Source organism: Bicyclus anynana, chromosome 1 (assembly GCF_947172395.1).
Source record: "Bicyclus anynana chromosome 1, ilBicAnyn1.1, whole genome shotgun sequence".
Classification (NCBI taxonomy): Eukaryota; Metazoa; Arthropoda; class Insecta; order Lepidoptera; family Nymphalidae; genus Bicyclus; species Bicyclus anynana.
In genome coordinates this window covers 9,676,780-9,700,939 of record NC_069083.1, presented here as the reverse complement: position 1 = coordinate 9,700,939, position 24,160 = coordinate 9,676,780, and the positions used below count along the sequence as shown (strand labels likewise).

Genomic DNA, 24,160 nt, shown 5'->3' with positions numbered 1-24,160 from the left:
CATAGATTCACGAGTCGGTACAGATAGCTGTAATGTAATTGATGTCTTTAATGATTGCATTGCCACCTTGAATACATGACTGTTAACGGGACTAAAACGATAAAATAAAACGAATGACCTGTGTTTATAATGTATTAATCATTGTTTAATTTAAAGCACAATATCAACATCACATAGAGTATTTAATATTTTGAAACAGTTAGGTTCATTTTATAATCATTTTTGGAATCCAATACCGGTATTTAAAAATGTTAAAAAAATGTTGTTAAATGTTAAAAGTAAATAAGTATACAACTCATAGCCTTTAAGTTTCAAAATAAAAAAGTAGTTAAAAAATAAAAATTATTGTAATATCTAGTAAAATTGTTTACGAAACTATCATTTTATCTAAATTACTGTTAATAAAATGTTATAAAAAAATAACATAATCTCACAACATAAATAAAAATATGGCTAAAATCCATTTTACATTGTTGAATAGAAATTGAATAGTCATTATAACAAAATCTTTACAAACCTTTAAAGTAAGCACTATGATTATTTCATAATAAAAATAAATATCCAAGAACATTTACTCTTATCAATAAATATTTTTTACTAAAACTACCACTGGTCAAAAATCTACTATTTCAATAACTAAAATAAATAACATTCTAAGGTGGTAATAATTAATACTATATCTTCTCATCCTTAATGATACAAATAAGAGTATCTAGCAGCTTCTATAATTTGGGCATATGTAGGTCCAAAGATATGGCAACACCGAATCAAGCGGACACCGTTACAAGTGTACGATACAAACATTTTAATATATTTGACTAGTGTTTCATTAATTAAATAACATGTTCCGAGTCAATCTCTCCTTGTTCCACTGTCATATACATGCCCTCTTCTTCGTAAGTGGAGTCGTGTTTAGCCAAAATACGTAACAGGGGGCGCAACTTCATCCACCATTGTTGCTTAGCTATTCTTTGTCTGAAAACAAAAATCGTTAAAACTTTATTGTCTGTGGGTTATGAGTTGAGGATCATAGAAACAAAGAGCAATTTGAGCTTAGAGGAAATTCTTGTCTATGATCACAATACACTATGAGTAGGATTTGTGAAGTCAATGAAAAACATACGCAAAGTTTGTCTGAGCCTTCAATTCCTCCAAGGGTGTAAATTTATACTGTCGCTTGACAACCCCCAGCAGACAGGCTGAATCGGCTCCACTGGCTGGTCCCTTGTGAATAGAGTCAACTAGCCAATGCAGACACTTGGCGGCCATTTTAGTTCCCATGTTGCGATCGAAAGGTGTGGGTGATCCACCTTGCTGCATGTGACCTACAAAAAGTAATAAACGTGGTAAAAGTAATAAAATATAGTCAAAATAATAAATTATGAAGCGGTTTTTTAGAGATTATTAAAGTAGGTTATATTAGCAAGCTATACTCCGCACCACGAAACGAACGACTAACTTGTAGAGAAAAATAAAATGTGTGTCAGCTCCGACGCACGAATGGAGTTTACTCTTTCAGATCGACTGTCTCAATAGGTGTATGTTGTACCGCAGCATCACTACGTACATCTCAATACCAACGCCTAAAAAGTGAAAGGTGCGCAACCAAGGGGCAGCAGGCCGCGGCATGCGCGCCCGCCAATAGCGCGCACATGCGACGGGCGCCTTTTTTTCATACCTTATCAGCCGATAGACGTCCACTGCTGGACATAGGCCTCTTGCATGGACCTTTGCTTTTATTTAATTTTTTTTTCATACCGGGGGCTATATATGAAAAATCGATTCTTAAGGAGTAAACTCCAAAAATATCTCACCTAGAACATTCATTCTGGCAGTGAAAAGTCCTTTGCCCTCTTCGGAGTAGAGGCGGTATATGAACTCCGTGTTATAGTTGTCGTTGGCTTTCTCATTGCGGAGGATCAGACCGCGCTGTATGCCGCCGGTCATCTTGGAGGCGATGTGGTACACGTCCTGTTGTAAGTCCTTGATGGAGAATTTTTCTTCGTAAATATATGCAGCGTCGGCACCGCCGGCCAAACCTGTATAACAAATGTATGATCTATACCAGAGGTTCCCAAATATTTTTTCTTATAGACCTCTTTCTAATTAGATTCTAGTCCCTCCATCCCCATTCTACCACAGAACAGCGAGACATCGTGCAAATTGGCATTCTTTTGTTGTCGATGTCCAATCGACTCGCACAAAACGTTTCGCATCGACGTTTCTAATAAGAACAGCGAAGATGTGGAATGCCCTTCCAGCTTCTGTGTTTCCTAACACTTATGATTTGTGCACCTTCAATACAAGAGTGAATAGGCATTTTCTAGGCAAGCGCGCTCCAACCTAGACCTCATCATTGCTTTCCACCAGACATGATTGTAGTCAAGCGCAAGTCTATTATGAATAATAAAAAAAAAAAAATTAACTGGCTCCGGTGGACCCCCTGCTAAATTTATATTCAAAACTTGACATAAATGTGATTTATTTCGTTGCAGCTGAATCAGCAGCCACCACGAAATAACAGAGAATTGATTAAGTACTTAGTTATTTAATTGTCCTATGAGTGGATGACAAAAAGTAAAATTGTCCGGGTAAAAATTATTTAATTTTTTGATATCTACTCACAGCAGAAGGAAGCATCAATTCGCAGTTATTTTATTTAGAAAACTCCCCATTTAGTATAAAACAACATGGACCACCGCTTACGAATCGTGAACCCCATTTTTATATCACGTCAACGTAGACTCCCGCCGAGTCTTCCGTAGACCCTAGGGGTCCACTTGGACCACTTTGGGAATAGATGATCTATACTAATATTATAAAGAGGAAAGATGCTCTCTATTTAATGAAAACAAACAAACATGATTGTTTGTTTGTTTGCATTAAATAGACTGTGGAACTACTGAACTGATTTGAAAAATAGGGTAGTTGACTCAAATTTAATACACTTAAACAGTATTAAAATAATTACGTAATACGAAATATATCGATATTAATTATTAAAAGTTAAGGATTTCTGATCAAACTTAATTTAAAATTCACGCATTTTTTAACTTTTCCAAACGTCAAAAACTGTCGTCCATTTTGTGACGTCACAATGTTACTTGATGTAATAAACGTCTGTTATGTAATATTTTTGTCAAACGCTCCGTTTGGTAAAGGATTTGTTAACGTGACGTCATGAAACACTTAAAATTTAGACCATCATGGCTGACAGCGTTTTGGCTTGTATTGTCAAATATTTAAAAATGAAATGTTTCATGTAATCACGTCTTGAAAAATATGATATTTTTTTTTCAATCTAACAGAATGATAACGAACACGTTAAGACCATTTAAAAAAAGTGTCAACTAGCCTATTATTTCACTGTTGGACACCTATTCCTGAGTGCTATAGACTATATTTAATCCCTATATTCCTAGAACCACGTAGATGAAACCGCACAGCGTCTGCTGGTCTTCTAAAAAAATGGATATAATAGCTTCAATCCAAACTAATGTTAGATATAAGTTCAAAAATGAGTTCAAAGAGAGTCCTAACTACTGAACCAATCATCGTGATATATTGCATACATTTTATAAAGTACTCGTAAATATGGATCTCGGGATATTTTATGCAAAAATACAACTCTCGATGTTAAATAAAGTTTACTTAGTTTCTAGTAGTAGAGCTTAAAGTATAAGCGGTATAAACCTGCTAAAGTGGCGAGGTACCCGCAGTATCCTCCCATTGTCTCCACGACGAATACCCGGCGCTTAGTACCCTGGCAAAGAAGAATAAATAAATAAATATACTTGCACAATACACACATCACTACTTAGCCCCAAAGTAAGCGTATAGCTTTCGTCCGCGTGGAATTCAGTTTTTCTTAAATCCCTCTGGAGCCATGGATTTTTCCGGGATGAAAAAAAGCCGATGTGTTAATTCAGAGTAAAATCTATTTCCATTCCAAATTTCAGCCAAATCAGTTCAGTAGTTGCGGCGTTAAAGAGTAACAAACATCCAAACAAACATCCTGTATGGATGTTTGTTACTTTCGCGTTTAGGATTACGATAATTCTAAGTTTTTCCATGTAAAAGTACAAAAATGAATTGACACTCAAAATCATCAGCGATTGGTTTACTTAAGCAGTTTCGAATTGTACTTAGTTCAAATGAAAATTTCAAGTATAAAACTAATTTTAAATGAATTACTATTAATTTCGAATAACTTTTTTCTTATAACAAACAATACCTGTACATTGCTCGAGATAGCTTATGTCTATATATAATATCTATATATAATAGCTTAGCAACTTAACTAATATTTAGACTACATACAATATAACAAACACTTGACAATATGTCATAGTTTTCTTCATATTTAAACAAGTAAAGAAAATAAACAAAACTACGATTATGATCATTATTCTACAAATAAACAAAAACATCACACTATTGTTATGTATTTCTTGACGAACAATGACTGCACTTTTTGAATAAATAATATACAACTTTGAATACAATTTATTATAATTACTTCGTAATTGCAATTAACTTAACATATTATCGGGAACCATGGACCTTATTCACCTGAATGTTTCTTAAAAATCAGATACCAGAACCATATGCATTTAAAGGTCATTATGGTATTTTTGTTCAATTTCATAATTGAAGTAGGTATAGTCGTACTACACGTATTCAAGATATGACGTGTACGTATACCACTCCGTGGCGCGGTGGTATTCGCGGAGAATTTACAAAACGGAAGTCCTGGGTTCCACCCCGGGCTGGGTCGATTGAGATTATCTTAATTGGTCCAGGTCTGGCTGGTACGACTGCCGACAAAGATGTACCGCCAAGCGATTTAGCGTTCCGGTACGATGTCGTGCAGAAGCCGAAAAGGGGTGTGGATTTTCATCCTCCTTCTAACAAGTTAGCCCGCTTCCATCTGACTGCATCATCACTTACCATCAGGTGAGATTGTAATCAAGGGTTAACTTGTAAAGAATAAAAAAAAATCGAAAATTACAGATTCGACGGGCTTTGAACCAACGTCCCTCAAGCTCACCTGCGCAGACTGGCGGATCCGGTCGCATATCTCGGTGATCTCGTTGAGCGCGGTGTCTGCGCCCAGCGAGAAGTCGGTGCCGGGCACGTTGTTACTGATGGTGGCAGGAACCACCACTAGCGGGATGCAGAACTCGGGGAACTGGGAGCGGGACTCGTATAGCTCTAACCCGGCTTGATATGCCTACAACACAGTATTCACAATTACCAAAAAAAAACCACACAACTGAAATAAAACTTCTTAAAAAAAACTTGAGAGGGGTCAAGGGACACCCGGATAGAACGAAGTTCGCAATCGCAATCGCTATAGCTATCATCGCAACACTGGAGCTCAGCAGCTGTCTTCATCACGGCTTACAGAAATCGCAATCGCTATAGCTATCATCGCTACACTTCATCACTCGTCTTCGGGTCACGGCTTACAGCTATAGCAAAAACATTACCCTCCTTCTTACAGTACTTGCAGTAGGGTAAAAAGTGTCTGTTCAACTTTTGATCTTAATTTTTTCAAAAGAAGCGACATCTACGAGCCACACGCATATATCAGGTATCACAACAGGTTCCTGTGCGGAAATATACAAAAATGGATTGTTTCAAAGTTCCCTAAGAACGCCATCTTACAAATAACAAACAATGGTTCACTATGCCTGTAGATGGCAGCACGCATCGCTCGATTACTCTTTTCGTAACACATTCATCTACTTACTGCCCAACTCAACCGTGCGTTAAGATGTTTTTCTTATATAATATTAAACTACTTTTTTATTATTATTATTTATTCGTACAAAGGACTACAGGCATCAAAGTATGAAAACATTATATTACTATACTAATAAGGATAGAGTCCTCTAGTTTACCAAAATCATGGTCGACCTTACGACCTTGAATGGAGATTTCTACCCACATCGCCATTTGTCATCAAATAATGATTTAATTCATAACAGAAAAGTAAAACAAAACACTAAAACGTCTCCAAGAAAGAAGATCATCCGCTTTACTGACATGTAACTTTTTACTCGTTTTCAAAAGTGCTTGTAAACTAAGCCTACTCGAAATAAATTAGGTTGGATATGTTATTTTCTAAGATTGTGCCCATTGTTCTTTGCGCTTATTTTTCTGCACCAACACTGCGGTGAAACATGGGGCCCATAATTGAGGTTTTATAGACATATTTAACTTAATACTAGCGGACGCCCGCGACTTCATCCGCGTGAAACTCGATGTAAACTTTCAACTACCTCTACCCTACCCCTACCCTACGTTGAAATTTTTCCTGAATTTTCTTTGCTATAAACCCCTCGGAGACCGAGACCTTTCCAAGTAATACAAAGCCGTGGAATTCGGTTTGTCCATTCTGGAGTTATAGCGTCAGCAAGGAAAACCCGACTTATTTTTATATAGTAGATTTACAAATACCTCAAATCCACCGATGATAAGTAGCCCTTGAATGTTGAACTCCTTGATACGGGCAGCAATCTCGCCCTTCTTATCCCCGGGCAAGGTGCGCTTTGTTCCTAAGAAAGCCCCGCCTTGAGCCACCCAACCAGTCACGTCGGACCTGTAACATATATTAACGTAATCTGCTTAAAATATCATTACTATAGCGTTTATTTTTATAATTTGTATCAAGAATCTTTAAAATAAAATCTGTATTAGCTTCAGACAATAGGCTAGTTGACACTTTTTTTTTAATGGTCTTAAATAGTTCATTATCGTTCTACTATAAATTAATAATTTTTTTTTCATATTTTTTTGAGACGAGCCAATACGCCCGTCGGTCAATGACAATCTATAGTTCAACTGTTTCATGACGTCACTACAATAAATTCTATACAAATGGGGCGTTTAACAAAAATATTAGTTAACAATTAGTTCGACGTTTAGTACATCAAGGGTGTTAGTGACGTCACAAAATGGACGACAGCGTTTTTGACGGTTGGAAAATTTGACAAAATACGTGATATTTAAATTAACTTTAAAAATAAATCCTTAACTTATATTAATTGATATCGATATATTTCGGACCCTAATTCCATGTATTACACGAAATTATTATGGTTTATATTTAATTTGATATGAGTTAACTATTGTTATATAGGACCTGCCTCGCTAGACGTTTCTTTTCTGTCAAAGTAATCAACGACATGCAACAGCAAGTAACAACAAGCTAATCGTGTTCGTCGGGTAACAAGCTCCATAAAAATAACTTATAAAGCCTTCGGCCCCATCCGGAGCCAAGTGGGCCCAACATGCGGCACACAATTTGAAGAGGATAAGACAAATGTCGAATAACGGCGGCTCTAGTCCCAGCTCTTTCGCCCCAACGAGATACATCGTCTGTTAGGCGTACTATTGGAGAGGCCGTAAATATTACAAGCCCCGAGCACTCACCACTCCATCTTGACGATGTTCCCGCTGATGAAGCCTTCGATGCCGTCGTGGATGCCGAGCACGGTGTCGCCGCGGTAGATGCAGTTGCGCACGAAGGAGCGCACGGCCGCGTTCATGCCGCACGCTACGCTCTCGAGTAGGATGACTACCAATGTCCCCCGAGCACTCACCACTCCATCTTGACGATGTTCCCGCTGATGAAGCCTTCGATGCCGTCGTGGATGCCGAGCACGGTGTCGCCGCGGTAGATGCAGTTGCGCACGAAGGAGCGCACGGCCGCGTTCATGCCGCACGCTACGCTCTCGAGTAGGATGACTACCAATGTCCCCCGAGCACTCACCACTCCATCTTGACGATGTTCCCGCTGATGAAGCCTTCGATGCCGTCGTGGATGCCGAGCACGGTGTCGCCGCGGTAGATGCAGTTGCGCACGAAGGAGCGCACGGCCGCGTTCATGCCGCACGCAGGCGCGCCCACGTGCATCACCGCGAGCGTTAAACCTTCCTGCATAGTTAGAACAACTTCATATTTTTTATAAGCCAGCATTTTTTTTTAATATTTACAAGTTAGCCCTCGACTATAATCTCACCCGCGGCCTTATTATGTATCTCAGTGTCTTCAAGCAATGAGTCACTACGCCGATTTTCGTTTTTGTGATCATCTAACTTTTGTACGAAATGACCTTGACTGCGCTATTTTACATCAAACAGTAATGATGTTTTGTTATAACAATCATCTAAAATTAATATCTATCTATATCAAAATCACGTAAATACCAGTCTTTTTTAAATAACGTTAATATTTGCTACTTCCACTACTATACTAATGTAACTTTACGTAAAATGACGATAATTATGTAATTCCGTTGAAAAAACAATGTTCCATATTGTCAAAAACGAAAATACGATGAAAAGCGATGTAGTGACTCATTGCTTGAATGGTATACCGAGTTACATAATAACCCTGCTGATGGTAAGTGATGATGCAATCTAAGATGGCAGCGGGCTAACTTCTTAAGCGTAGGATGAAAATCTACACCCATTTAGGTTTCTATACAACATCGTACCGGAGCGCTATATCTCTTGGCGGTACGTCTTTGCCTTTAGGGTGGTAACTAGCAAAGAGCGAAGCCTCCCACCAGCCAGACCTGGATTTTTTTCGGTTATTCCACTATACCATTGAGTTATATACTAGTTAATGCAAAAAAAATATTTTCTTTTTTCTTTTTGTTTTTATTTTTATTTTATTTCCTCATTTCATGTTTCAATTATTATACTCGTAGATTGTTAGATATAAGGCTTATCATTATTGTGTATGTGTGTGTGTGTTTTATTTATACCTTTTAATTTTATATTGTTGCTTAATTTGTTGAAATACTTTTATTTGTTTAGCGTAGTCCTATTATTTAGCATATTAATTCAAGGTTGTTTGTTTTTAATTTAAAGGTAATAATATAGCATATTGTCACTGTGGCTATGTATTTCCGTGGTGTCACCTGGATCGAGGTAGCAGCTGAAAATCAGCGCCGCTTGGCCAAGTACTTTGCTTGGTTTATGCGGCACAATGCTGAGCTGTTACCTTTTTTCAAGGTTGTGCCAAACATAACGAAGTGGTTTTTGATGCTTCAAGTACTTTAGTTTTGATTTTCAATTGATCAGGTGGTTGAAGCATCAGACACAACAATAGTGCTTAGTTAGGCATTGTGGTGTATGGCACAATTTTTTAAATAAATGTTTTTTCTTTCTTTCTTTATACGTATAATAAAACTTACTGCTGGTTTGCCCGCCTCATTGAACGCTTCTTTCGGCGGCTTCAGACGAGTCAACATCTTGTAAGTCTCCAAGTTGCGTGCAAAGCTGCGCCCGCGCAGCTGCACAGCTAAGTCCCAGTTTTTGTCAGCCATAGCCTGGCAACAATATTATTATTACAATAATTTGAAAAAACCTGTATTACGGGATCCTCGCTCTTCCTACTTAAATAATCTGGTACTTTAACAATCAATACAGGAGTAATAGAAATTAAAACTAACATGCATTTAAAATAATTATGTGTGTGTGTATGTGTTCGAGTGCGTGTTCGAGTGTGTGTGCGTGCGTGCGTGTGTGTATGTGTGTATGTGTGTATGTGTGTGTGTGTGTGTGTGTGTGTGTGTGTGTGTGTGTGAGTGTGCGTGTGTGTTTATGATTTTTTACTACTCCAAAGTTTACTTTGTACTGCTCCAAAGTTTACTTTATCTCAATACCAAATTTCATCCAAAACGATTCAGTGGTTTAGTCGTTAAAGGGAAACAGACAGACAGACAGACTTACTTCTTCATTCATAGTATTAGTATGTATGGATTTGTAAGTTTAATACTATAAAAAATTACAAGTGCAACTGTCACTGAAATGTCATTTTATTAGTAAAATAAAATTTCAGTGACAGTTGCACTTGTCATTTTACTGACTGGAATTAATCCTCCAATTGAACTCAATCATCAATAATCGTACTATAGATGACGTTTGTGATTCCATCTCCATGAATTTCAATATTTTCCAAATAACTTTTTTCTTACATCCAAATCCGAGATTAGCATGATACAAAATATTTTTTATAAATTGTTTTTGTGTTCGTCTGATCTTTTGTTATCGCCTAAATGAAATTGATAATATATTCAAAGTGCAAATGTTTGGTTTCTATTTCTTCTATTATAATCGAACGATGATGAATAGACGAACGACAGTAGATTCCGCCTCTTTACAATGTAACAATGTAAACCTAAACATGTATGCTGTTATGCGTAGTTGGCAGTTGGTTCAATATGATCTATTGATCACTAAAATATATCAAACGACAAATATCTTTAGTATGTATAGTTCGAATAGTAAATAACTACTAAGAAAACGAAACAAGTTTATAACATTTTAAAATATATTATTGCTGTTGATATATAAAAAAAAAATATATTTTTATAATAAAAAATATTTTGACTATAAATAAAACAAAACCTTTTTTGCTTGTTTTACTCATCAAGTCAAGTATCTGCACTGTTTAATATTTTTTGTTGAAAAATGCTTACAAGTTTCAAAGTTACAAAATAAAACCCTTAAGCTGCTCTTCTGCTCTTAAGCCACGAGTGTGGCTAATTCTTTTTGTATTGAAGGAAATAATCCCACAAATAATCGCTAATATTTTCCGACGATTTCAGTAAGTAATAGATAATCTAATCTACCAAATTAAATTGGTTCTCATGATGCTTAAATAACTGCAAATTTAGCATCCCTGTCTCCGCTACTACAACAACTCATGGATTGTCTATCTATTCTAATAATAATTTATGAATATAATAATAATAATCTATTGAATAATATATTATATATAACTCACTTGAGCAACAGCTTTAGTGCGACGCACGCATTCCATAAGTGGCAGTCGCACAGCTTGGTTTCCATCCAGGGTCACCACACATGGCTCGGTTTCTGGCGTCGCCTCCATCAAAGCCATTACAGCTTCGGCACCCATACGACAACCCTGAACAAAATGGATATTCTTACACCTTCATACTTCTCAACTAAATGCTGTAAGAAAACGGTTTTATGTGTATCCTCATAGGAAAGTGAAAGCTGCTACATAGCAGGACCTCCGAGGAGGACTTACAGATAATAAACAAAATATCGTGAGCCTGTTTTTAATGGCACAATTTGGCAATAAGACAGGAGATCTGATACTTAGACCAAACACGCTGTTCTAATGCGGATTGGCGGGTAAATATAAATATGAAATAAGAAATGAAATAGAATTGCACCGTCATTAGTTTTCCTTTGTGTGTACCTAAATTAAGTTATTAGAGTTTAGCTACTGAAACACTATAATTTTGGGAATGCACTTCGATTTTTTTTTAATTTGCCAGGCGATTTTAGCCTCTTTCTTTAACCAAACTCTAGCTTTCCTGTACCTTTTTCCTATTGTGTAGAAATTAACTAAAACCACGCGCGCGCAATTTTGAAGGAATACCTTCAAAGTCTGCACAATGCCATCTTGGACAACATGGCCAATTAACAACAGGTGAGATCGTAATATTCCTGTTCCCGTTCCTATTCTCGTTTCGGGGACGGGTCACCTTTACAGAGTTGTAACTAGATAACTTGCGCGAAACGATTTACATGTACGAGCACCTATACTAAAGCCATACTCTTTATACTTCTACTACAAATTAGAAATGAGGGTAGGAAACGCATGTCAATTCAAAACCTTTTTATTTTAAATTCTGTATTGTTATTTTATAAAATATATTACCTATATCTAATTGTTTTAAGCTTATTAATCAAATTAGTTTTCATTAATTTAAGAACAAGTTAATTATCATTATTATTAGGTGTAAAATGACTAGTAGTAATATACCCTCATTTTTAATTTGTTTGTTGGTAAACAGTACTTACTCCTCGACTATGGCTTTAGTATACATTCATCGGTCGCGATTCCTTTAATGCAAATCCAATCGACATAACTTACTACTTCGATTTGCAACTTCAATAAAGTCATTCATCACATCAAGATATCATGAAATGTTATTCAATTTAAAAAAAACTGTTCCGATAGTCCGAGTGGATAAATTTATTACGACTGGTTGCGTCGTTTGTTAGAGGGTCAAAGATTCCCATCCGGTAACGATATTATAATAAATGAGTTGAGATGACCGCCGGCACGTAAGTTCTGAGTAGCGCTATACGTGACTTGTACAGTGTAGGCTCTTTGAGAAAGCGAAGAGATCGCACTAAACAGGTTTTAGCCATTTGGGTCAGTATGAGGAATTAAATAGCTACAGAAAAAAATTTAAATGACCCTTCTGATAATCTCGCCTTTTGTTAAATAGTTTAAAGGTAAACTATTGAACGTCAAGATTGTCAAAATGTTTGAACAATGGAATGGGTTTTTAAAAATCAAAATCGTCTTCCATGTGTTTAGTTTAGTAGTAGGTAAATAACTCTGTTAGTCATATTTAGGTACTGAAGTATACGTGATAACCCTGGCAGCATAATCTAATAATGTCAAATAAACAAAATTAGTTTTTAATGAAATGTCGAATGTGTGATTTTCATTATGTCTTCCTGTTTTGTAATCAAATAGAGAACAAACTGAATCTGTAGTGGTTCTTGAAACACATACAGGTAAGGTTTAAGAATAAATGAAGAGTAGGCACTAAGCATCCCGCTTTTTTAACTCTAATTGTAAAGGAATTTGGCACCTTGTCAAAAGAGCTGCTGCTTATTTATGCATACCAACAGACGCCCGCGTTTAAAGATTTTCATACAAACTTTCATCCCTGTTCTCAACACTTCAGGGATTCAAATTTAAAAACCATTCCTTAGATACTAACCTAAAGTGTAAATGGAACCTATATGCGTTATTTTATGGACTGTGTAGTACTGATGTCGGTTCGTCAGTTACCCTTTTAATGAAAACTGTTCACTTACCAAAATTCTATCAAAAGCCGATGGAGATCCTCCTCTTTGCACATGGCCCAGGACTGTGATGCGTGTATCTTGCTGGAGGTTATCCACTACCACTTTCTTCACCAGCTCCGCGGTGATCGGCTTCCCTTCGCGGTCGATAGCTCCCTCGGCCACGATTATGATGTTCAAACGTTGCCCCGACTTACGCTCCTGGAGATTTGATTTTACTTAGACAAGCTACGATTGCATTTTTAGTAAGTATATTTACATATAAATATATCTATTTAACTTATTACGCTAAGCAATATATGAGTTGTACGATATAAAGGACAACTTGGTGGCATACAACGACATTCTTATATTTACTGACCTGTTTGTGAACAGTTGACACAATAACAAAACTGTTAAATTACTGCATTTTTAGTACATTTGACAAAACAAAACATGCGATGCGTTAAAAATATCGTAGATGAGGAATTATTTTTCATGCCATTAATATATTTTAGAATTTTTCCATTTTGGTGTAAATATCTCATAGAAAAATGTTGAAGTATAACTTTATATAAAGAGTAGTAGCAGAGGTACCGACTACCAAGATATAGAGGTAGAAGAATAAGAAAGGGTAGCAACAAAAGATTAGGCACACAACACACAATAATTATTAGCTGCCATAAAAACCACATTAATTTAGCGTATAGCTACCTACATCTTTAATTTGAGACCTGACAGCCTTTTGTTTAAAGAAAATCAACATATTTATTTGTCGGTGTTATTGAGGAAAAGTTAATAGAACCTGATAGAACCAGCTAAAGTTTGTTAGATATAAAGTGAACTGTCTGTTGTAATACATTGCGTGTTATATGACTTGATCAGTGCCACTCAATTAAGTTGGCCATACCTGTTGTAAACGTTTGCATAGTTTTTCAACCCACTTATTGGGAACAGGGTCTTCAGGAATGAATACTTGATCAGCCTCGCTCGCCAGAGCGGCCACTAATGCCAGATAACTGCAACAAGCAGCACCCAAGCATAATGGACCATGCATATGATGACAATTTTGAATTTCAATAAATAACAATGATAATTTTGACTTGATAAATGAACATATTCGTAACAATTATTACTACTTAAATGGCTATAACTTATGGGTAATTATCCAAGAACAGCCAATCTTTGATAGGTATGCTTATTGGGGTCCTTAGTCATGTATTTCAAACATCATAGCACAACATGCTTTTTTACATGTCCAGTAGCAAAGACTACATCTATGTAAGATACATTCAAACTTCATACAAAGAAAAAGGGAGAAGAGAAGCACTAGCGATAGCATTAATCCAACAAATCTATGACTAAGGGCCTCATGTATTGGCACCTAAACTGGATTGGACATGCATAATTTTTGTAAATTATAACCCTGTCACTATAAACACTTGTAACCATGAATATGCAAATATGTTGGCAAATGGGATTAATTTAGCTTTGGTTTCATGTAATTATCAAAAAAGTTGCCAATTCAATAAACAAAAATGATGGGACATAACTCAACACATTAATATGCCAATCAGTAAAATGAAAATGGAAACTTTACAGTGATCCTGCTCCCACATAAATAAGATAAGAATAGTATAATTCTTGCCTCTTTGATCTTATCACACAACTTTTTATCCCAATTGAGGGGCGCTGGCTCTTCGCAAATAAAACAATATGTAGCATCTGTACTGAGTGCCGTGAATACTGCAAGAAAACTATGGAGAGACTTAAATTTTGTGAAAATAGGTATCTACAGGATAGATATTGAAGGGATTCACGCAGATAACAAGGGGCAAGGTGCACAATATATGAGAAAAGCTTGCCTGTTCTAACTTATCACAAAGTTTATCTGGCCAATCCACTGATGGTGGTGATTCTGGGATAAACACAAAATCTGCTTCAGACGACAAGGCTGTGACCGTGGCAAGATATCTATATCAACAAAATGTTGTTTATAACAAGAATATTAAATAAAATATAAATTGCACACTATATATAAAATGAATTGGCTTCTTTCTCTTAATATTTTGATGATTAGAATTGCAAACCAATAACTCAATAAGTAGTGTAGGTAAAGTTGTATACAAAACCTAAACTCAACTAAAATAATACTCAACTAAATGTCTGTAAGTAAAAATCAATAATGACCAAAACAGCCAAAAATACTCCAAATTTAAAGGTTTTTTTTTATAATATTTTTGGAGACAAATTAATACAGTATAAATCTATAACAATACTTTAAAGATGTGAGCTTAGTTTAGAATTTGCATACAACATAATTAGCACCATTGTGTTACAAAAAAATACAATTTACATTTAAATATATAATTGTAACATAATTTATCTTCTTACCCACAGTGCCTGCCCATAACTTCCATGATAAATGTTCTTTGGTGAGAATATGCCGTGCTGACAATAGCATCAATGGCCTCAATAATGCGGTGCAGTGCTGAGTCTGTGCCAATAGTCATGTCTGTACCGCAGAAATCATTGTCAATTGAGCCCACCTGTTTGTTGAGGAAATTCACATAGTATATTATACTAAAAATTATAAAATATCAGTTTTTCACAAACCCAGCGGGAACTATGATAAGAGTATAAAAAGTAGCAGTTAAAGCTTGGTATAATCTAACTATATTCCAAAATTCAGCCAAATAGGTTCAATATTTTTGAAGTGAAATAGTAATAAACATCCATCTAAACAAAATTTGTGTTTAAAATTTATTTGGGAGAGATTGGGATGTTAGGACTACTTGTAGCAAACCCAATAGATATTGTCCCTTGCAATAGTAGTTGTAGAGATATCAAAAAACGCTATTTTTTACATGGATAAGCCAATAAACCTTTTTGTTTAAAAATAAAATTTTTATTTAATTTCTCAGATACTTCAGTAATTATTCTGCTATTTATGGCAGAGACAGGTCCAATAAATTAAGAGATGATAAAAATTGGCTCAACAGTTCTTGAATTATATGAATGTACACCATTCATAATTCATAAATGGTGTTCATGAACAAGTAACCACACTTCTTTTATATACATATTTTTAAGTTTTATATTTTTTATACTAAACAGATAAATTTATAGATATTATTTATATCTACCTAAATGTAAGTATAAAAATTAAATTTATATGTAGTTTGTAGAAGATGTGGTCAATAAATACTGGAGTTTATTACCATTCCAGCAATGTGTAAATATTTGTATTTTTCCCTCTGGTCCTTTGTGATTTTATTGTTTTCTAACAACTCGTCAAGTAAACTGGACCATTCTTGACGGAAAAGATTAGCTCCAGTAAGTGAACCATCACCACCAATCACCACCAAATTAGTAATACCTCGATTCACTAAGTTGTATGCAGCCTTCACACGACCTTCTCTTTGGCTAAAATAAAAATCAATATTGGTGTATTAATAAGAATGTATTTTTTAAATTAAATTGACCCTCATACTTAATTTCATAAAAACTACATAACATTATAGTACACTGAAAAGATAAAGGTAAATGAACTACAAGAGAACTGCTTATTAACTACAGTTTAGGTGATTACACTTATAGCGAAGTTGCAATTTAGATAAATTTAAATATTTTATTTAATAACATTTATGTTTAAAAGAAAGTTTGAAAATAACTTTTGAATATAACTCACATAAAGTCCATACATCTGGCTGATCCTATGATTGTACCACCTTTGTGAATGATTGAACTTACAGATGACCAGTTAGCCTCTTCAATATTATCTCCTCCATCAACCATACCCTGGTATCCTTCTCTGATAAAATACACTTTGCATCCCAAGTAGATTCCCATGCGAACCACTGATCGCACTGCAGCATTCATACCCTGAGAGTCACCTCCACTTGTGAAGACTGCTAGACCTTTGCCTTTATGAGAGCCACGCTCTATAAACCTTTTCGAAGCTTTTCCATCCATTTTTTTAAAGTTGAAAACACCTAAACACCGAGATGCGACAATTAATAAATTTAGTTATGAAATGTTGCAGAGCTCTGCAGTTGATGCATATAACCTTGTCCCTACTGAAATGTATAAGAAGAACTTGTAATTTTTAATTCTAGAATAGCCACAATTTCACAAATATAAATTTTCAAATATTTACTTTGAATTATTTGAATGCCGGAGAAGTCGGAAGGTGAACTTCATCCAAGGTGACCTTTGCTTGACACTTGACTTGACCGAATACCGATTACCGAAGAGAAGACGATTAGTCGATATAAATGTCTCGATTGTTTGTTTATCGATGGATTGCAAGAAATTAATGTTCAACGCGCGCTTTGTAGAGCGATTACCTATTTGACGCTCAATATAGAAAAACGAAAGAAAAGGCGAACGATGATAAAGTAATTGCACGTAAAACATAAAATTTTGTACCTATTGCACAAATTTAGCTATACAAAACTTCAGGTATCTCTTCCAACCGCAGTAGCAGTTGGCCTTATCGTCTTTATTTTGTACTAGCAAATGCCCGCGACTTCGTCCGTGTGAAAATCGATGTACATTTTCGAACCCTTTGCCCCTTTTATTCACATTTTCGAATTTTTTATATATGAAAAATACAAAATCACAACCCCTATACAATAAAGTGCGCGTTTTTTTTGCTTGGGTAAAATGCTTGGTAACCACGGTCGGTAGTCCCATCATAAGCCCCCGGCCGAAGTTTTTTGTGCTTGGGTAAAATGCCCAGCCTTAACCACGGTCGGAGCCCCTATTACAAACTCCCGGCCGAAGGCCGGTGTACAATAAAGTGCCCGGCCGAAGGTCGCGCGTTTTTTTTCGCTTGAGTAAAATGCCCAGCCATAGCCACGATCAGAGGCCATATTACAAACCCCCGGCCGAAGGCCGCGCGTTCCGTTTTTTGTGTTTGGGTAAAATGCCCAACCTTAGCCACGGTCGGAGGCCCTATCACAAACTCCCGGCCGAAGGCCGCGCGTTCTGTTTTTTGTGCATCGGTAAAATGCCCAGCCGTAGCCACGATCAGAGGCCATATCACAAACCCTCGGCCGAAGGCCGGTGAACAATAAAGTGCGCGGCCGAAGGCCGCGCGTTCCGTTTTTTGTGCATCGGTAAAATGCCCAGCCGTAGCCACGATCAGAGGCCATATCACAAACCCCCGGCCGAAGGCCGGCGTACAATAAAGTGCGCGGCCGAAGGCCGCGCGTTCCGTTTTTTGTTTTTAGTCCTAATGTATGTACAAAAAAAAGTCGCAATGTTACCGACACATTAAATGCTAAAGTTAAGTAATGTGAGTAAAATATTTCGAGTTAAAGTAGTAAAAAATAAAGTAAAATATACGAGTTCTAAAGGCCGTGTTATACAAGACATTCAAAAATAAACTACCTAGTTACTTATTACATAATACTTAAATAATACTTATTTGTGTGAAAGTTAGTTGCGAAGTCGTAGTAGAAAAAAAAATTAAAAAGTGTACGATTTTTAAATCATACACTTTGTTTGAATTACTCTTGTAAAATATATACGATACATTGATTATCGAAAGATCAATTTACGCCATCCCTATTTCGGAATTCAGGCAGACGGGATAGACCATAACCATAGATATTAGATAATAAGTCACTCGTTTAAATTAATAATCTGTGTACAAATTTATCCGATAGCTGCTTTTAGATCTGTGCCTGCATTTGTAATTTATGCCACAGAGTTCTCAGAGGATAATTATTATTCCTACGAATTGTTTTGGATAAAGTTCAAGGTTGCCTTCAGCCTTCACCTTAGTATCTAACCCATCTAGAAGTTAGGACTAACTGACGGAAAATTATGGCCAATGGACCTTAGAGGAAGTTATTTAAATGGTCTAAGCCGATGGACTATATTTATGATTATTATGAAACTAATGAAGACATGACTGTACGGTAGAATACCTTTGCCTTTTCCTTATTGGAAATAATATAGCTAAAAAAAATTATCTGATGACAGAAAAACAATGCTTTTTTTTGTCTCTGGTTCGTGTTTTGTATGAAAATTTTATGAAGGCTCGACCGATAAATCTCGTAAAACATTTACAAGTAAAAATAATGTTTCTATTATTGCTATAATTCCGTGAGGCGTGAAGTTTATTCGTTATATTTAAAACGTGTCTTGCATCAAACCGATCTTATGATTAAATAGTTTTATTTGGTCAGCCATCATGTCTGCTGAATCTGATATGGAATATTCAGACAATGACGGAGATGACTACGATTATTATGGTGAACAAGACGACTGTGACATGGAAGCAGTAGACCGAAGTAAATCAGATCCTGAATATTTTGTATTTTCTTGTCTAAGAGTGGAGGAAGTGGAGAAGTTGCTAAACGAATCCATAGAACTGCTAAGTAATAGCCTACAAATAACGCCCTCCCTGGCTAAGGTAAAACCTTTTTCGTACTACTTTATTCTTATAAAAAAACTAAATGAAGTCACTGAGTTGTTGATTTTCTAGGTGATGCTTCATGCTTATGAATGGAATGCCCAAGAGATATTAAAAAAGTATCAAGAGAACGCGAATGAAGTACTGGTGTACAGTCGCGTGAAGCCCAGCTTGCCTCTCCCGCAAGGAAACAGTAGTCAGTCTGTGTGTGCGGTGTGTGCAGGTGTTCCTTCAGTAAACAAATACAGTGCACTCGCATGTATGCACTATTTTTGTGATGACTGTTGGGGTATGCATTTTGAAGTACAAATTATGCAAGGTTGGTATGATCTTCTTTTATTACACTAATTACTCTTTTCTTCTAATTTACCTTTTCTTTATTAGATGATATTTTAATTTCTTATTAATTATTCTTTTAAGTATTATTGTTCTTTATTCATTCCTCGATGTATGCAGCAACATAATATATGGCTGATGTTCATTGAGGATAATGGAGGATTTTAATGGTGAAAGAGTTTTTCAAATTGACCTAGTAGTTTTAGAGCCTATTCAATGTAAAATACAAATGAACAGTCTTTCTTTGTAAATTAGTATACCATATGCATACCCTAGTAAAAAAATCCTGTGCACACCACTGGTGATACATGACATATACAATGGCCAATCACATGGCCAAGTGCAGAAAGAGCCCAGAAGGAAGAAGAAGATGTGATACATAAAACTAACCATTTGAAGTTTATATGTTTTTTTCAGGTGTATCAAACACAATACAATGTATGGCCCAGGATTGTGAAGTTAGAGCTCCAGAAGATTTTGTATTATCTCATGTAGCTAAACCAGCTATAAGGGAGCGTTATCAACAGTTTATGTTTAAGGACCATGTTAAATCTCACCCACAACTTAGATTTTGTCCTGGGCCCAATTGTCAGGTATGAATATCACCTCTAGTTTGATTTTATTAATTATGGCAAAGTTTCCAAGTCATATGTTGTAACTAAATGATATGAAAATTCTTCTGTCTCCGCAGAACAGTATGTTTTGGAATATGAAGAAGATCCTACAATTTTAAATATATTTTACAACTAGCTGGAACTGTGAATTTTTCCTCTATGAAAAAGTAGCCTATGTGCTAATCCAGGCATCTGTCTAAATTCCAAAGTTTAATGATTTCGGTTCAGTATTTGCAACATGAAAGAGTAACAAACATTTGTACCATCAAAACCATTAGTTTTTTGCAAATCTCGCAAACACCATGGATTTTTCCTGGATAAAAAGTTACCTATGTGTTTATCCAGGGTTGAATCTATCTTTGTGTTAAATTTCAACCAAATTGGTTCAGTAGTTGTGGTGCTAAAGAATAACAAATATCCATACAAACTTTCGCGTTTATAATTTTTGTTTAGGATAGCAGGATTATTTCAAAAGGTCCTATCTAATATTGTGTTTCATATTTTTTTTTTTTTTTTTAATAAAAAAAAAAAATTACAGTGGATTTATCAAGCATGGGTTCGTGTAGGAGCTCGCAGGGTGGAGTGTCGTGGCTGTGAACTTCTTACTTGCTTCTCTTGTGGAGCTCCGCATCATGCTCCCACAGATTGCGCTACTATACGTCGCTGGCTCACTAAATGTGCCGATGACTCAGAAACTGCCAATTATATAAGTGCCCATACAAAGGTATGTTGAAAACATTAGAATAGTACCAACATCAAAAGTTAAAACATTTACAGCTTTGAGCATCTCTATCCGTTTGTGATTATTTAAAATCCAATAGTGATTTAACATTTTTAGTACTACATTTGTGCACTGTAGTACCATGGTGCAGGTGGCAGTTCATTTCACTCTTGAAATTTGCCATGATTCACAATAGTGTCCAGGCAACTGTCACCCGCGCCATGATAAGGCACACAAACTATAGAGGGCCTCCATTTCAACAACTTTCCAGTTAAAAAAAATCTAAAAACTCAATCTTCTAAAATAAATTTATCAATTGTGAAATAAAAATCATTCAAATTTAACTGACTTGTGTGTTTGTTCACTGTTTGAACAAACTCTTCATCATTCATTAAAAAATATTTTAATTCTTTAAACAGGATTGCCCAAAATGCCAGATATGCATTGAAAAAAATGGAGGCTGTAATCATATGCAATGTGGTGCTTGCAGACATGACTTTTGTTGGGTGTGTTTGGGTGATTGGAAAAGTCATGGCTCTGAATACTATGAGTGCAGTCGCTACAAAGAAGATCCAAACTTAGGTACTGACAATCAACATGCACAGGTAATATTTATTTTCTTAAACTAATGGCACAATTATACTTTCTTGTTTTCCTTAAAGTAATACATCATGTTTTAAATTATTATCAGTTAATTTACATAGCAATATTAGTAAATAATTACACACTACTTTAATTACTATATACACATACCAATTAATAATTTATTAAGTAATGATATAGTACATCAAAAATCAACAAAAAAGAATTAATACACTTCCAGCATAAACAGATTTAGATCACAATTTCAGGCAAAACATCCAAGTATGTAAGTATGAAATAGTTCCACAAAATCATAATTCTAATGCTAATTTGATGTTTAAAATAAAAAATTTATCTGTTTATAGGCAAGAGAGGCTTTAAAAAAATATTTACATTATTATGAGAGATGGGAAAATCATGCAAGGTCTTTAAAATTGGAGGAACAAACACTTGCAAGCTTAAAAAGTCGTATTAATCAGAAGGTAAGTTTAACCCAGACTTTAAAAATTGTATATTTGATGGCTTTGTCATGGCCTAGCTTCTAAACGAATGGAACAATTCTGATGCAATTATTGTAAAGCTGACATGGTTAAGACGTTATGTCGTTAGTTAAAGAATTGATAAGCCGATCTGAAGATATCAGTGCTTTTATTATGATGCCAAGAATTATTTACATACAGAGCTCTATTACTGTTGACGTTGGCTTTCAAAATTTTTTTATTTACATAATCTGCTGGGTTATGTTGTGGTTCTGCGGTATATGCAAAGTTTCTAGCTGACACCCCACTTTTTCACCCGCTTAGTTCTTGTTCCAATGAGAATATAGGGATAAAATATAGCCTACAACACTCAGAAGGAATGTGGGTATCTAGTGGTAAAATAATTTTCAAAATCGGTTCAGTAGATCCAATTTACCTCAACAATATAACAAACTTTTTTTATAAAGTTTTGTTACAGTTTTTGTAATGTATTTGTAATCAATGATAGTGACAGCTGAAACAAAAAGAATTTATATATTATCAAATTAGAATGATTTCCAATAGTAATGTTAGTTATAATAAAAATACTTTTAGGTGATGGCTGGAGAAGGGACTTGGATAGATTGGCAATATCTTTGGGATGCAGCAAGGCTTCTGAAGCGTTGTAGATATACTCTACAATACACTTATCCATTTGCCTATTACATGGAAAATGGCCCTAGGAAAGAACTGTTTGAGTATCAACAGGTATGTATGTTGCTGCCATCACATTGAATTAAATTGTAGAGTAGCCAAGCAAAGTATGTGAATGTGACGTGTGAGGTAAAAATAATGAAAAAAAAAGCAATCTTATGTAATAGTTGGGTCAATTTAAAATTTCAAAATCCTTTGAGTTTGGGTTGTTGAGGCCAGCTATTTTTTTCATGAAAAGACTGACCATAATCTCACTTGAAGGTAATTTCAGATATAGTCTAGAGGCAAGTGTGTCCTATCTTAGACTATATCTTAGATACCTATTTACTTTTGTTTTAAAGATACAAGGTAGAAGGATCAGGAAACATGTACAAGTGGGTATAACTTTTTTATTTTATTTTCAGGCTCAGTTAGAGGCAGAAATTGAAAATCTGTCCTGGAAAGTAGAAAGAGCAGAAACAACAGACAGAGGTGATTTAGAAAATCAAATGGACATTGCAGAAAAAAGACGGACAACTTTGCTCAAAGACTTTTTAGAATTTAACACAAATAGCGCCTCTAGTAGCAAAGTATAATGAGACTAAATTATTCTAAGCTGTAAGGAAACAAAAGCAATGAATGAGCACCTCTGTGTATAATATTTCAGTAAGCTAGATTTTTCTTTGCCAAAGTATATTTATTAACACTTTGCAATAAAATAGTTTAAAATGAATTATGAATGTTTTCTTTAAAAAAAAATCCTGAATAAATACCTTTTAAAGTTTATTGTTGGCAATTTTATGTTATGGTATTAGCTCAGACCATAGAGAAATTAAATAAGAAGACGTATACGGTTTAGTACCGACTCGTAAATCTATGGTTTAATGAGGGGAACGAGGAACTCAAACATTGAAAATATTAAACACCATCGAACATTTTCTGTCCTTGACTTGTAACCATGCGACACGTGGATTCTCTTTCTACCATCTTTCTACAAACGCTAACTGTTCAAAAATCAAAAAAATTAAATATGGGTATGTCACGATCAAGTTGTCGATCGGATCTATCATTCTCATACATTTTGTAGCGTTAGCGTTCGTAGAAAGAGAATCGACGTGCCACATAGCTACAGGCACAAACGGCTAAAAAGATACAGGCCCTTAGACTAAGCAACTTCAAATATTCGCGATAATTTTTACACAGTTTAGCTAGATCAATGATCAAGAATTAATGACCTAAACGATTTTTAATAATAATTATATAAAACGGTCAACAATTTGTAGATGAAGGACAAAGTTACGTTTTATTTTAAGTATTTATTTCTAACATACAAACAACTTGCAGAATATTCGATTACTTGATCGATGTTTTGTTGTTTTTATTACAAATTTGTTATACTTAATTAAATTTGATATACTTACAATATTATAACATAACTATAGCTCTTTGAACGAAAAAAACAGTTTTTA

The 24,160-nt window shown here is 35.3% G+C and overlaps 2 protein-coding genes across 2 annotated transcripts; one reads left to right on the top strand and one right to left on the bottom strand.

Moving 5' to 3' along the window:
- Positions 1-118: 118 nt before the first annotated feature.
- LOC112046902 (ATP-dependent 6-phosphofructokinase) lies at positions 119-17,174 on the bottom strand. Its single transcript, XM_052888122.1, has 15 exons — positions 17,020-17,174; positions 16,552-16,855; positions 16,082-16,286; positions 15,255-15,409; positions 14,726-14,834; positions 12,894-13,082; positions 10,807-10,950; positions 9,212-9,346; positions 7,781-7,944; positions 6,466-6,607; positions 5,051-5,233; positions 3,694-3,763; positions 1,815-2,039; positions 1,124-1,325; positions 119-975 (listed from the first exon to the last, which is right to left on the bottom strand). Exons 2-15 carry the CDS (start codon positions 16,833-16,835, stop codon positions 834-836), a joined length of 2,349 nt encoding a protein of 782 aa, XP_052744082.1. The 5' UTR covers positions 16,836-16,855; positions 17,020-17,174; the 3' UTR covers positions 119-833.
- Positions 17,175-18,871: 1,697 nt separating this feature from the next.
- Positions 18,872-23,424, top strand: LOC112046903 (potential E3 ubiquitin-protein ligase ariadne-2). Its single transcript, XM_024083748.2, has 8 exons — positions 18,872-19,287; positions 19,360-19,606; positions 20,041-20,216; positions 20,776-20,961; positions 21,378-21,563; positions 21,906-22,022; positions 22,614-22,766; positions 23,117-23,424. Exons 1-8 carry the CDS (start codon positions 19,066-19,068, stop codon positions 23,285-23,287), a joined length of 1,458 nt encoding a protein of 485 aa, XP_023939516.2. The 5' UTR covers positions 18,872-19,065; the 3' UTR covers positions 23,288-23,424.
- Positions 23,425-24,160: the final 736 nt, after the last annotated feature.